Source organism: Diabrotica undecimpunctata, unplaced genomic scaffold (assembly GCF_040954645.1).
Source record: "Diabrotica undecimpunctata isolate CICGRU unplaced genomic scaffold, icDiaUnde3 ctg00000656.1, whole genome shotgun sequence".
Classification (NCBI taxonomy): Eukaryota; Metazoa; Arthropoda; class Insecta; order Coleoptera; family Chrysomelidae; genus Diabrotica; species Diabrotica undecimpunctata.
In genome coordinates this window covers 236,279-252,283 of record NW_027311938.1, presented here as the reverse complement: position 1 = coordinate 252,283, position 16,005 = coordinate 236,279, and the positions used below count along the sequence as shown (strand labels likewise).

At 34.6% G+C, this 16,005-nt stretch overlaps 1 protein-coding gene across 1 annotated transcript; it reads left to right on the top strand.

The window, feature by feature from the left end:
• Window positions 1-5,807: 5,807 nt before the first annotated feature.
• LOC140431333 (E3 SUMO-protein ligase ZBED1-like) lies at window positions 5,808-7,483 on the top strand. Its single transcript, XM_072519268.1, has one exon. It carries the CDS (start codon window positions 5,808-5,810, stop codon window positions 7,341-7,343), a length of 1,536 nt encoding a protein of 511 aa, XP_072375369.1. The 3' UTR covers window positions 7,344-7,483.
• Window positions 7,484-16,005: the final 8,522 nt, after the last annotated feature.

The following is a 16,005-nucleotide window of genomic DNA, read 5'->3' as shown; positions in this document are numbered from 1 at the left end:
ACTACAATTTACACGTTGACAACCTATTTTCAGGATTTAATTTATTTAGTTACCTACGATTTTTGGGGTACGGCACAATTGGAACAATTAGAGAAAACAGAATTCCATCTAGCTGTCCCTTGGAAAAAAAGAAGGAGTTTTCTAAAAGAAATCGTGGCTATTCACAAAATACAATAGAAAAAGACAGCGGTATCTTACTGGTGAGATGGAAAGATAACTCTGTTGTCACAATGGCATCTACGAGTTGTGGTGGTTCAGCATTGGGCACGGTAAAAAGATTTTCTCATGAAGAAAAACGCCATATTCAAGTAAGTCGGCCTCACTGTATTGCTGAATACAATAAAAATATGGGGGGTACCGACTTGACGGATCAAGGTGTTTCAACCTACCGAGTAGCAATTCGCAGTAAAAAATGGTATTGGCCAATTGTAACATGGTTGTTGGATGTTGCAGTCCATAATTCATGGCATTTATATAAAAAAAAAATAAAAAAGATATATCCTTGCTATCGTTTAGGAGAGAATTGGCCCAAGGTCTTCTCGCAAAATATGGAAGTCCTCCCTTATATACAGGAAGACCTACTCTACATAGACAGAACTTGCCAGATCTTCGTTTTGATCGCATCGATCATTTCGTTACACCAAGCAGTAGAAGGCGATGTGCTGGTGAAGGATGTACAACATCTGGACGAACAATGTGCCAAAAATGCAACGTTGGTTTGTGTGTTAATTGTTTTATAGGATACCACACCAGACGATAAAAATATTCTCAAATAAATATTTAAAAAAAAATTAAAAATTTTTATTTCAACGATCCTAAAAATTCCTTAAGCGCCCAGCGTTACCATATGGTAACACCATGCAATTTTTTAAAAAAAAGACATGAAACCGAAAAACTTATTTTTTTGGATTAAATTATTAACATTTTCATCTAATTAACCCTAAAAGTAAAGATTTTCAAAAAAAAACTTGGGCGCTAATGGGTTAATGGCCAGCACATTCATATTACAGTGGAACCCCAACGGTTATTTTACACATATAGAATCCATCAAGCTTCTTATACACGAATATCTTCGTTTAGTCATATTTCTAGAATAGATCCATTTCAAGCACCAAAATGTGACATTAAAAAATTATGTTCCTTTTTTAAGAAACCGAGTTGCAGATCACTCAAGCGGTGGAATAGCAATTTTCGTAAGGGATGACAATCTCAAAATAGTTACAGTGTCAGTCACCCACAAAATGAAAATCAATATTTGCAATGTATACTTACCTCATCCTACTGATTTAGACATAACTGAACTAAGCAATGTTTTAAACCAAATTCCACACCCAAAAATAATATTAGGCGATTTTAACTGTCACAACAGTACTTGGGGAAGTAACAAAACCGACAAATGTGGCAATCTGTTAAATAATCTCATTGATAATTTAAATTTAGTTTTACTTAACACTGGCAAATCTACTAAGTTCAATTCATACAATGGTACATTTTCTGCCATAGATCTCTCTTTATGCAGTCCGTCGCTAGCTCCTTTATTATACTGGAACACATTGGGGTATTTATATGATAGTGATCATTCTACGATAATCCCTATCATCCCTATCACGATCCCATAACTATGTGAAGGCAGTCCAATTGAAGTCGAACAACCTACCCACTGCAGGCATTCCCTCCAACCTGAAGGAACTTCAGAGATGCAGGGCGGGTTGCAATAAGGTTGAGACTTTGTCTCACGTATTGCAACAGTGCCCTGCAATTCACTGGCAACTTATAGGGAGGCACAACGAGGCCGTGAGAAAATTAGTACAGCACTGCAAATCAAGAAACTGGGCGGTGGAGGCTGAACCGTTGGTACGGCATAGGGATGGACAGTTGTTCAAACCGGACATGGTGGTCCATAGCGATGGTGTGTCGACGGTGGTTGATGTATAGGTAAGCTGGGTAAATAACACCGTCAATCAGGTTTATACCAACAAAAAATCAGTGTATGACAACACGAAGTTCTGAGAGGCTGCCGCGGCACGTTGTCCAGGCTCAACCGTACAAGTTTATCCAGTTATTCTGGGAGCCAGGGGGGTCTGGCCGAGGTGCAACGACACCATTTCGGAGATTCTAAGACTGCCTCAGGGCCTTAAGGACAGCTGTGTACATACCTGTCTGAAATGGGGCCCTTCGATTCATGCAGCATTCGGGAGAACGGTCTGGAGGAGAAGATAGCCCTGAAGCAACTGAATTGTCACCGCGGGCGCCAAACGCCATAAACACTACAGCACGCCACACTTCATTAAAGTGTGTTCAAACAAACAAATTTAAACAACGTAATAAGACAGCTAGAACTTTTCCATTCAAACGTGAAAACATTATTAATTTTTGTATAATTTTAAGAATATCTATTGTACCTCACTTAATATGATATTTTCTCATCGCACTTATGTCCATCAGGAAGTCTATTTTTGTAATTTGTCTTGTACCTGTTTTTTTCTTTTGTTATTTACCATGTCTTCTTTATGTTTGTTTGTTATAAGGGTTCAGAAAACGATCCGAAATTTCGTGAGATAAATGAACCCGACTTGGGATCAAGTGCCAACGTTGTTGTCAGACTTTGCCGAATAATACCTTGTAATGAAAATTACAGAGTATATTTTGATAATTTTTATACTTCGATATCTTTGATGGTCTACCTATTGCAACGTGGTATTTAATCGTTGGGAACGGTAAGACGATCGAGATTACCTAACTGTAAGCTACCTTCTAACAGCAACTAAAAAAAGAACCCAGAGGATATTCTCATGAATTCGTATGTGATATTGACGGTGTTGAGGTATCTTCAGTAATTTGGCTGGATAATAAACCTGTTACATTCCTATCAACATATAAAGGTAAAATGCCATTAACTGAGGCCAAACGTTGGGACAGGAAGCAACATAAGTACGTCACCATTGAATGTCCAAGTTTGGTTCCTGAATATAATGCTCATATGGGTGGAGTTGATGCTATGGACAGTTATATTTGTCGTTATTACTAACATGTAAGTCAGTCTCCTTCATAAAATGTTCTAAATGTGGTATACATTTTTGTTTGAACAAAAATAATAACTGCTTTGTAAAATTTCACGAGAACTGAGTTTTTCACTTTGATGCGCAATGTAACAGATCTGTCACATTTTTGTATATAATAAACAAATTTTTAAAATTTTTTTTTATTATTTTTTCTTTGTTTTGTAGACACAATTACATTGTCCAGATTTTTTTGGAAGCGAAATAAAAAATTGCGCAGTATAGGGTTAAAGTTAAGTCAAACAAAATGGCTTTCACTAGAGGTAAGCGTTGTTTTTTAAATATGTAAATACCATACATTAAAACACTTTTGTAAATATTTAAGTCTGTAGTAACCCGAGTTCTAGGGCAGTGACTGAAATTTTTACTGGAGAAGCATTTTAGGAGAAAGATTTTGCAAGATCAAGTAATATATTGGAGGAACTTAATGATCCTTTATATGAACTTTATCTTACATTTTTAGCACACAATTTGCATTTGATAAACAAACTGAACATCGAATTTCAGTCAGAGAAGCAGTTTCACCTGTTGTATGAAAGGATCACAACAGTATATAAAACTATACTAAAATTTTATTTAAAAAGTAGATATGTTGACCCCAATAGCAATGTACTCATGATTAATCCTTTTAATGTGGATGAGTATTTACCAAATGAGGAAATTTACTTAGGAACAAAAGTTGAAACTATTATTAAGAACTGCCAACTAAATAACACAAATTCGTTACCTTTTTATAACAATTGTTTAAGCTTTTATACTCAGCTTTGTTTGCAAATTCGTAAAAGATTTAAAAACCTCTCCAAATTTGAGAACCTTAGATTGTTAAATCCGACTAAGCTATTAGAACAGCCAATATTTCTAATATGCATAATTAATGAATATCCCCAATTGGTAAATGGTTATATATTTATTTAAATTTATAAAAAACAGATTAGGAAATCTTGAGTTTTCAAAATTATGGTTTAAACTTAATAATTTAAAAAATTCTGCTGATGGGCCAATTTTCCAAAATATTTGTTCATTTGTGTTCAATATTTTATCTTTACCGCACAGCAGTGCAGCTTTTGAAGGGATATTTTCACAGCTTAACCTAACAAAAAGTAAAACCCGCAATGGATTAACTCCGGAGACATGTAACTCACTTTTAATGGGAACCGACAAACACTTTTGACTAAAAATATTAAATGTAATTAGGCAGAAGTATTTTTTCTTATTTTTTTTATATTATTATTTATAAATCAGTTATGTTGTTTTTGTTTTGGTTCTAAAGGGATATATTGATACGTATATGCCATGTAAATTACACTTGCACTGACACTGTTTTTCATAAAAACATCTTTGTATAATGGGCTTTCTTTTTACACAGATTATATATTTTTCTATATGCTGGGCACTGTCTTATGAGATGTCGCTCATCATATCTTGCACAGGTATTTAAAAAGCTGACTCTTATCAGCTTTTTCTTCTTCTTGACTTAAAAGCTTAATATGTTGTTTAGAGATTTCAATTGATCTGCAATATTCTTGAACTTTTGCAATACTCCTATCAGATTTTCCCTTATGAGTTTTTATTGCAGCGTTTTGTCTTTGTAGCTAACATCAGGTTTTGTCCACATTTTGTCCCTAATGACATATACATACATATTTCTACACTTCTTCAGTTCTAATGATTGTAAAGTCATATATAGATGTCATATAACAATGTCAAATGCATACGTTGATGTGTTACAAAATACATTTAATAAATAGAATAAAAGTTAAATTTATACAAACATTAAAAAGTCACAAAAATGTCACAATATGTTAACAAGAACAGTATAATATAATACAATAATTCTATTCTATCGCTGATGTACAATATATCGAAACATGAAGCCAGGAGAAAAAGTAACTTGTTTTAATTGAGCTTAGTGAAACAATTTGAAAAAAACAAAATTTTTATCGAAAAAACGGCGTTGAAAAAATTATTGCGGCACACCGTGGCAACGTTGTATCCATTACGTCAGCCTACATAAATACTAGTGGTGGGCCAACCTGCGATTTTTGTGTAGCTGTGACAAGATGTGACTGCTCCAGTATTGTCACGGTGACAAAAAGCAGTGATTTTTTGGAGCAGTTTAATCTTAACTGCTACCCTGCTACTATTTCTACCACTGCTAAACTGTTGGTTAAACCGTGTCGCGACGTAACATTCTGAGTGGGAGTAAGTAAACGTTGCTTTCATCGCAGAATTGTATAAAAATAATTATTGAATAATGCCTATTCATTTGTAGTTATTTCGTATTCGTTCAGAAAACAGTACGTGAAATCGCAAAGCACCGAGAAGTCGATTTTTATTTACTTTATTATTTTGTTTACCTACCTTATCAACAATAAACAGAAAAAAGACCTCGTTTCTGTGGAATTTTTTTTCAAAGGAAAGTGATACAGTAGCAAAGTGTAATTTATGTAAACAAGTTGTCAGTTACAAAACTTCTACAACAAATTTAAAAAAAACATTTCGAACGCAAACATCCACTAGTGAGACTTAACTCTGAAGAGTCAACAACCAAAGAAACAAAAGATGTCAGCAGTGAGATTCAAGCAGAAAACAGTCCAAGTACGTCTACATCACAAACCTCTGAACCAAAAAAATGCCGGAAAATAGTAAAGTAGGCCTTTTAACAACTTCTAAACAAAAAACATCTCAAGCAAAATTGCCATTTATGCCAAAAACTATAGCTATCCATACAAAAACCAAATTAGACAAATGCTTAATGGATCTATTTACCAAAGATATGCAGCCTTTACCATCGTAGAAGATCGAGGATTTAGAAATTTTGTGCAAATGCTAAACCCATCGTATCAATTGCCGAGCAGGAAATATCTATCAAGTACTTTGTTACCTGCAATGTATGAGGAGAAATATACCGAGGTTGAAAATTTAATAAAGAATCTTCAGCAGAATGTTACACTAACGACAGATAGTTGGACCTCCAGAAATGCTGAAAGTTTTATAGCAGTCACAACCCATTTTGTTAGTGAGGATTTTAGGGCGAAATCGGTATTACTAGAATGCTGCTCTTTTCCTGTGCAACATACAAGTGCTAATTTAGCTACTGAACTCAATCGTGTTGTAACTACATGGGGACTGGAATCAAAGATTCTTTTACCTATATCAGATAACGCGCCAAATATTACGAAGGCAATAAAAGAAGACCTAGCATGGAAGCATTTTGGATGTTACGCTCACACTATTAACTTAATTATACAGGATGGGTTAAAAATAGTTTCACCAGTTGTCACTAAAATACGCACATTAGTAGCACATTTCAAAAGAAGTACGAATGCCTGTTACAAATTAATAGAAGTACAAAGACAGGTCGGAAAGAATCCAAAAAAACTTATTCAAGATGTAACGACAAGGTGGAATTCCACTTTTTACATGCTAGATAGAGTTTTGGAATTGGAGTATGAAGTTCGCACTACTATGGCCTTATTAAATGTAAACAATCTTCCCATTATATCAATTGGAGAATGGCAGCTACTTCAACAATTAAGAATGTGCTTAAAACCAATGGAAGAAGTGACCAAAATAATAAGTGGAGAAAAATATGTTACTTTATCCTCAGTGATAATTTTGACAAAAGGACTTGAAAATATTTATATTAATATGAAAAATGAAGATCTATTGCCATTAATTCAAAGTCTGGTAGAACAGGTTTTAAAAGGTCTTTCGGATCGCCTGGGAGACTTGGAAAATTCGCAAACTTTGTTAGTGTCTAGTTTTATTGATCCTAGATTTAAAAATGTCGGATTTACTTCCGATCATGTAGCTGAGCGAGCAAAGCAATTAGTTATTAAATTGGTAACTCGAAAAATTTCCCAGTCAGCTTCCAAATCCAAAGAAACCAAACAATTTCTTTCCACTTCCACAGACGACAACACAGAAAATCGTTCTGCAGGTCAGCCTTCTGTATGGGGCCATTTTGAAAAAAAAGCTGCTACGTTTTCATCGAAGACTATAGTACCTGCCACATCTAGGGCCATAATTGAGGTCCAGCGATACTTAGAGGAAGATCTCGCAGACAGAAATGAAGATCCACTACAATGGTGGCGTGATCACTCTTACAATTATCCACATCTTTCTAAAGTGGTGATAGAAAAATTTGGTACGGTTGCAACATCTGTCCCTTGTGAGCGTATCTTCTCCAAATCAGGTCAATTAATATCAGAAAGACGATCACGCCTTAGTGTAAATAAAGTGGAAAAATTAATGTTTTTAAATGCCAATAGCGAACTTTAAATTTTTGTATATTTAATATTGTATATACCAAAATATATTTTATTTTATCTTATTTTTTAAGCCAAAGACATGCTGGTTGTTTTCTGTATTTTTGTTTATTATATAGGTTTGTATTATAAAAGTATTATATGTAGTTAGTAGGTTCTTTATCATTATTAGTTTCTGTATTTTTTATGTTAAAACAAAAACAAACTTTGTTTATAATTGTATGTTATACTTTTTACTTTATTATAAAACTTTACTATAGTACTTTATTATAAAAGATTATTTTAGGCAATATTTTCTGTACTGCTTTATTATTTGTACCACTGTTTTGTTTTTATCTTTGTTTATTGTGATTTTCCCTTTAAAAATTTAAGAAACAAGTAGATATATTAATTTTATTTTATTAAATTCTTATGTTTTTACCTTATAATTTAATATGACTTAGAAAATAACTTGTTAAGGATTTTTAACGCTGCTATTTTTCCACGCTCGACCACGTCGTTCCTTATGTTACAAATAGCAAATAATAGTCACAGACACAGTCACCAATATGATAGCGACTGCTCCATTTTGAAAATGATCCGTCGACAAGGTTTGTGGTCACTGTCGCAAATATGATCTATGGTCCAGCGCAACGTTTTGTGTAGCGTACACCGGACCGAAGTGGAGCAGTCACAGTAGAATAAAACGTGACTGAATGTCACTGCTATATTATTCCAGCTGAAGCGGACTGCGACTGTGACAGCGTTGTAGCAGTGACAAAGTAGCGGTTCGTGAAATCGCAACCCACCACTAATAACTACCAGTCTCAGACTGGTAGTCTGTTCCTGAAGTTAATCCAAGCTACACGTGCATTTTTATTTTCCGTAAAAAGTAAATTTTTTGTGCAACTTCCGAACCCTATTTGACGTAAACCGTAAGTAATTAAAAATTTATAGTTATATATTTGTTTTTATACATTCTTCTGGCCTTATATTAAATATAAATATTATCTCCAAGTCAATTGTAGTTTGAATATTTTCTATTTAGAAACATCAACTATCCGTTGCTTTTAAGTGGACAGGCAATATAGTATTGAAACGGACGTCCGTTTCAATGCATTGATGTCTGTCCGTTTCAAAACACCATGTCAAAAGTATACATTTAGATTCCTTTTTATATGATTTTTATTTTGTTTTAGACAATGAGCGCAGTAAAGAGGAAGGGGGTTCGCCCCACAAGTGAAACCATTGACCTGGCGGTAAAAGAGGTCCTAGAAAGAAAGCAATCAATTAGATCAACGGCGGCCGCACATGGTATTTCAAAGTCATCTTTGAGTCAATTTCATATTTGGCAGAAATTTGTAAAACTTCTAAGAAAAATTAATGTATATATCATCATCAGCCGGGCATTGGTAATAAACGTATATTTTCGGTTTTGCAAGAAAATATGCTAGCTGACTATTTAAAAACGTGTTCCAAGATGTGCTATGGATTAACTACCGTAAAAACTAGGACGTTGGCTTTTCGTGAAAAGGCCACTAAGGATTGGTTACGTGGTTTTATAAAACGAAATCCTGCTCTTTCTATCAGAAAAGTCGAGAATACTTCTTTATCACGAACTACATCTTATAATTATGAAAATGTAGCTAGTTTTATAATTTAGAAACGGTCTTAAAGAGGTTTACTTTTAAGCCACACATGATATGGAACATTAACGAAACTGGCTGCAGTACCGTAACAAATCCTCCTACAGTCATAGCAGTGAAAGGAATAAAACAGGTTGGCCAAGTAACAGCGAACGAAAGAGGCAATTTAGTGACTATGGTAGGTTTTATAAATGCTTCTGGGGCATTCTTCCTCCAGCATTTGTGTTCCCAAGAGTTCATTATAAAGATTTTATGATAAAAGATGGCCCAACAGGTGCTTTAAGTTTAGCTAATCCAAGCGGTTGGATAACAGAAGAAGGATTTCTATTAGCAATTAAACATTTTATCAAGTATATCAGTCCATCCAAGAGAAACCATGTCTTATTCTCATGGATAATCACAAAACACATATAACTTTGGAGACAGTAATGTTAGCACGGGAAAATAATATCATTACTCTGACATTCCACCACATTGCAGTCATCGTCTACACCCAGCAGACGTTTCCGTCTTTGGTCCTTTTAAAACAAGATTTAGAATTTCTATGAACGCATGGATGTTGTCTACTCCTGGCAAGACAGTCACAATATATGAAGTAGCGTCCTTTGCCGATGAGGCCTTTATTCATGCTTTTTCTATGGAAAATATAATAAAAGGATTTGCCAAGACAGGTATTCACCCATTTAATAGAAATATATTTTCAAATGATGATTTTTTACCATGTTTTGTTACGGATAGGCCTAATCCATGCTCATCAACCGATGAAATTGCTGATGCACAATATTTATTGACATTAAATGAAAGTAATGACCTTGACTTGCCTTCTACTTTAAGAGATGTTCCATTTACTTCAACAGATGTTCCATCTACTTCAAGAGATGTTCCATATGTATCTCCGCAACAAATAAGACCGTATCCCAAGGCTGGCCCCCGAAAATCAAAGCTAGGAAGGCCCAGAAAAGGTAAAACTACAATTATCACAGACACCCCCGAGAAGGATAGACTCATGGAGGAAAAAGTAGTACCTGCTCGTAAAACACGGAAAATATCAAAAGTCACAAAAAAACGCATTAATAGCTTATGTCAAGAATCAAGTTCTGATGACTCAAGTTCAATTATATAGTTACACGACTCAAGCGATGACGACATTTCTCTTAAATTTAACAAAACCAAAGATAAAAATATAATACCAAAAAGAAAATTAAAAATAGTTCTTGAAAAAACGTAGAACAAACGACAAGCATTGAAGAGGACTTGCATCTTGATGAATTCGAGAAAGCAAAAAATACAAAGAAGGAAACAAATAAAAATCAGACAAAATTCGCTAATGAAAAAAATGAAAAAGATGAGAAACGCAGAGTGTGTAATGGAGGCTACATTCAAAGTAAGATAGACTGGCTGCAATGTTATATGTGCAAGAGGTGGAGTCAAGAATCTTGTGGCCTACAAGGAGTTCGCCATTTATTTTGTAACAATTGTAATTAATGTTTTATATTTTATTTAATGCTTTTAAGTTGTTAATAATGTTGTTTTTTCATATTTGTTGATAAGGTTCATGAATATTATCTTAGTAATTGGGTTAAGTAAACTGATGTCCTTTTCAAAACACCGTCTGTCCATTTCAATACACTGAAGTAGTGAAACGGACAAATTAACTAATTAGTTTTATGTTCTCTAATGTCAAGATGTTTTAGTTTTAGAAAACCCATTTTTATTATTATTGATAGTTTAAGGATGTACTTTTTTACTGCCAATTTATTTTTGTATTTGAAACCTCTCTGCAATAAATATAAGCCCATACAGTAAAATGTCCGTTTCATTGCCACTCTCCCCTACATCGAGAAAGCTAAGAGAAGTTCTATGACTAGTCAAAAAAACCAGTGGTACACATACATTTTTTTTTTGTAATCGCGATATCAATATATCGCTCCGAATAAGAATGCTTCGATGTTACATTTTCTCTACCATTTTGTATGGAGTTAAAGCTTGGACACTTAAAAAATCCAACATTAAAAACCTAGAAACATTCGAAATGTCTTGTTACCGACGTATTTTGAAAATATCATGGATGGATCGCAAACCAAACGAAACAAGTTCTCGAACAACTAGGAAAACAATGCGAAGTTTTAAATTCCATAAAAATCAGGAAATTGGAATACTTGGGGTAGATAATGAGAGGTGAAAAATACGAACTACGAAGGAATATAATTCACAGTAAAATCAAAGGCAGAAGAAGCGTAGGAAGACGTAAAATCTCGTGGCTACGCAATCTCCGTGAATTATTTGGATGCAATTCAATTGAACTATTCAAGCGAACAAAATTATAATTACCAGAATGATTTCCAATCTCCGATAGGAGCGGAACTTGAAGAAGAAGACACATACGTCACAAAAATAAAGAGACACGGGATGGATGAGATAGCCGATAAGGCCATCAAGCAGATAAAAGAAAGGGAGAAGCAACCGGAAACAGTCAGAGTAATCGTCAACAACGAGATCAACAAAGACGACGTTCGGAAGTCACTCGAATTCGTGGGTCGGGGGGAGAATATTACTTGGGAAATTTTAGTAAGAGGAAAGGAAATGGATAAAGGGGTGAGAAATGAACAAGAGGAAGCCCTCCTAATTAAAACGGGAGGAAAAAAGTATACGGAAGTGTTAAAAGAAATGAATTAAAAGATATCGGAAAGATAGAAATAAAAGTGGACAGACTAAAAAAACTTAAGGCTTATCCTCGAAAATCCTAACGGTAAAATTCAGTGCGATATCTATTTCAAAAATATCTTTCTTTACGAAAACACGAAGAATATTCTACACGTCATCTTGTACTAAAGTTGGGCTTTTTACCTACTTACAACCGGACACCCACCCCCTGTAGTGAAAAGTCTTGGGTCTATACAATAAAGCGAGCGGGAGGTCTTCTATTCAGTGCGGTTATGGGGTAATTAGAATAATACGAGTATACCAGAGTAATATTATTTATTAAATAATTAATTCACAACTTAGCAAAGGTACATACAGGTATGTATAACAAGATATTTTGTCACAGTATTGCCGACTTCGTTTTTTATGTCTTAGATTTTCTTTTGTTTTTTTTTGTTAATTTTTTACTGACAAATTGGCTTTTAACGTAGAATTACAGTTTGATGATAAATATTCTGAAATGGAAAATGTTGAGATGTGGCGAATAAAAACATTCGTGAAATTAAAATGAAAGGATTTACGTCTATTAATAGTGCGATTTATAAAATTAGTACTTGAAGCCCAAATCGCGGGAGGAATATGTGCATCAGTTTTCAAATATTTATTATTTACTATATAATTTCTAAATTGAACCACTTTCACTTCTTTAGGTAATAATGTATCTGTTTTGACAACTAAATAAGTAATTAGACAAAATAATGAGTATTATTTTGAAATTATTAATTTCAAAACAGGAGTTTAAAGAATTAGAAGGAGAAGGAGAGATAAGTTGACCTAACTAACAATGCAAAACGTAGGCTCGTGCGTTAGAATTGAAGGAGAAAACTCTACATGCTTTGACGTTAATGATGGTCAAATACAGGGAGAGGCTCTAGCGTGTCTCCTCTTTAATGTTGCCTTGGAACAGGCAACCAGAAAATTAAATATTAGAATGAATGTTACTATTTTTAATAGAACCATGAGAAACATGGTGTAGTGTTTTACAAGGCTTGCGGATCAATGTCTTATGAGTCTACACCATATCTTATGAGATTTATGAGGAGCATTTATGAAACTTGGATGTATACTGAGTAATTATTTCAAAAATTTACAACTAAGGATTTAATTTGTTACATGTAAATATACTGTATTACTATATGAATGTGAAACATGGATCATGAAGGATAATATGATGGACAATTTAGGATGTGACTCAGGTATATGATAAAGTATGGCAAAAACGCCATCACTATAAACTAAGACTATATTTACCAAAACGATACTCTCAAATACTTGGAAAGATATTTCAGAATTAAACAGGAATATACATACACAGAATTGAAAGAAATTACAGCAGGGCTGCCACAAAGAAGTGACTTTACCTTTTGTATACGTGTTATATTATTGTTCTAGAAAATAATATAATTGCAACATTTACCGATGATACTGCTATCATAGCAATATGCAAAACCAGCGAGGAAGCGACAGAAAAATTACACAGATGTTAATCAAATATATACTCCAGGGAAATAAGCAAAAAATAAACCATGTTCGTGACACTCAATAATCCAGGTCGCTGACAACTTTTTTAGTTATTGTAGACCTTATAGGAAGAAAACCTACTTGTTTCCTGCCTTGAATTTGGAGCCGTTTTTTAACTATTATATTAACAATTTAATGCAAAAAACGCGATTTTTTCTATGATTATTAATGATACTAGTATTAAAAAAATAGATTTTTGGAAGAAAATTATTTTTTCACGAATTGTTTAAACAAACTAGACCATTTATTAATTAATTAATATATAAACAAATTACATATTTACAACGTACGTAGAAATTACATACAAATTAAAAAAGAGTGATCAATATCCATTGAGTAGATCCGGAGATATAGAAAATTTTATTAGTTTAAAATTGTTTGTTCATTCCGAGTGTGTACTTGAACGAGGTAACATCGTATCAGTGTTTTGCTCCGAGTTTTAGTGTTTTTGTGAAACCAAACAACTACTTTTAAATACTAGTAAGACCAGACTTTACCGTATGTATCGATAAGCCTAATTGCATGATTTTTTTTGGATCGATTAGTTAATTAGCAAATTAGTAATTTCGTCAATAACTGGGTCAGCTACCAGTGGCGTAGGCCTACTTAATATGTATTTTTGGAAGAAAATACATAAAACCTAACTAAATTTAACAAATAAATAAATTTCTCGTCTACCTTTGACTACAAGGGTACCGATAACAAATACAGTTCTCACATCAGATCCTCACAGTTCACAACTTGTCAAGATGTCACAAAATATGCAGCATAATTCTACTTCAACTTCCTCATATGCAACTGCAACCAAATCAACTCCCAGATCAACTTTTCCAAAGAGGGATCAAGCCATAGTACTGCATGCCGATGAAAATCTAAAATTGTTTGATTACGTCAAGGCAGTAGGTGACGCTATTGGTCCCAAACAAATCCTATTCGCATCTAATAACAGAATTTGTATATATTTAACTAATTCAGAACTCGTCGACAAACTTCTAAAATCCCATCCGACTTTGACAGTAGGAAACTCTGTGATGAATGTTCGCAGGCTAGTCTCTCCCACAAAAAGAATAATAATATCCAATATATCTCCATGTATTCCACACGACCTTGCAGAAAATGCTATAAAAGAACTTGGGCTCCAACTGGCCTCCCCCGTCTCATTTTTAAGAGCAGGTATCCCCGGCGATGAATATTCGCACATCATGAGCTTTAGAAGGCAAGTATATGTTTTTACCTCTGATGACAATTTCAATCTGCAAACTTCTTTAGTTATCCCATTCGAAGGTAATGAAAATAGAATATTTTTGTCCACAGACAAAATGGAATGCTACCTATGCAAGAAGTCAGGGCATATTGCCTCAAATTGTCCCAATCCTCCACCTAATTATATAACATCCCAGCCTCAGCCGTTAATATCAACCCAGATAATAGATCCCTTACCACCACAGTCTTCTATACAACCCGCAATATCACCACATATGTCTGCTACAGAACCAAACAATTCCATAATGACTAAAACGCCCACACATAAACGTGGCCACTCTGAAATCGAGAGCACAAGTGAGCAGACTGATATTCCCGATAACATCTCGGTCGCAAATCCGTCCGAGGACAACATCATGCCTCCCCCTAGTAGAGACATTAAGAAACCAAAAAAGAAACCCAGAACAAATTCACCATCAGAACGTTACCTTTCCGATTTAACAAAAGACGCTATCAAAGAATCCTTTAAGCAAACCTCAGAATCACTTGTTATTCCTCTAGAAAACTTGATAGCCTTTGTCGAAAACACTTTCGGCTGTAGTAACCCCTACGCTGAAGCTCTTAAGTTTACAGAAAATGTATCAGGGCTAATTTCCAACATTCAAGCATTATACCCAACTTGTCAGGAGAGGTCTATCAAAAACAGGCTAACCCGTCTAACCAAAAAACTGATAAAGGCCTTAGGCACTGATCCAGAAGAATCCGAAAGTACGCCCAGTCCAAATCTTTCCGTCGATTCTAATGAAGATAACTACAATTCTGACAGCTCACAACTATCCCAATCTTCTCAATTCAGCTCCTATTAATACTAACACTATGCTAAGTCTAATTCAATGGAACTGCGATGGCTTTTACCCCAGACTAGAATATTCACAAAAACTTATATCGGACTGCTCGCCCAAGTTTATCTGTCTTCAAGAAACCAATTTCACCAAAGATCACAACCCCTACCTAAAAAATTACACTAGCTACAACTTCCTAAGACCCACACACCTACGAGCAAGTGGCGGTTCATCTATTTTTGTATTCAACGATATCTGACATCAAGAGTTTGACTTACACACAAGCCTAGAAGCGATTGCGATAACCGCATGGTGTCCCAACAAGATAGTTATTTGTTCTATATACATTCCTCCAAACTACAACTTATTTAGCTCAGAACTAAGCGATCTCATAAAACAACTGCCAAACCCTTTCATCTTAGTTGGGGACTTTAACGCTCACAGCACAACATGGGGTTCCCAGCGCACCTTTGGGAGAGGTAAACATATCGAAGATATCATAAGCAACTCTAACATTAACCTCTTGAATACAGGGAGCCCCACATATTTCCACATCCAGTCTGGAACCTCTTCTTGCATAGATCTAAGTTTTTGCGATCCTGGAACCGCTCCCCTGCTTCAGTGGCAAACACTAGATAGCTTATATGATAGCAATCACTACCCCATTTTAATCTCAAGTCACATACCCGAAAATGCGGAAGTCATAAATAAATGGAAAATTGCCCAGGCAAATTGGAGGTTATTCAGTGACACTCTAGAAAACCTTTCAAACCAAATTATT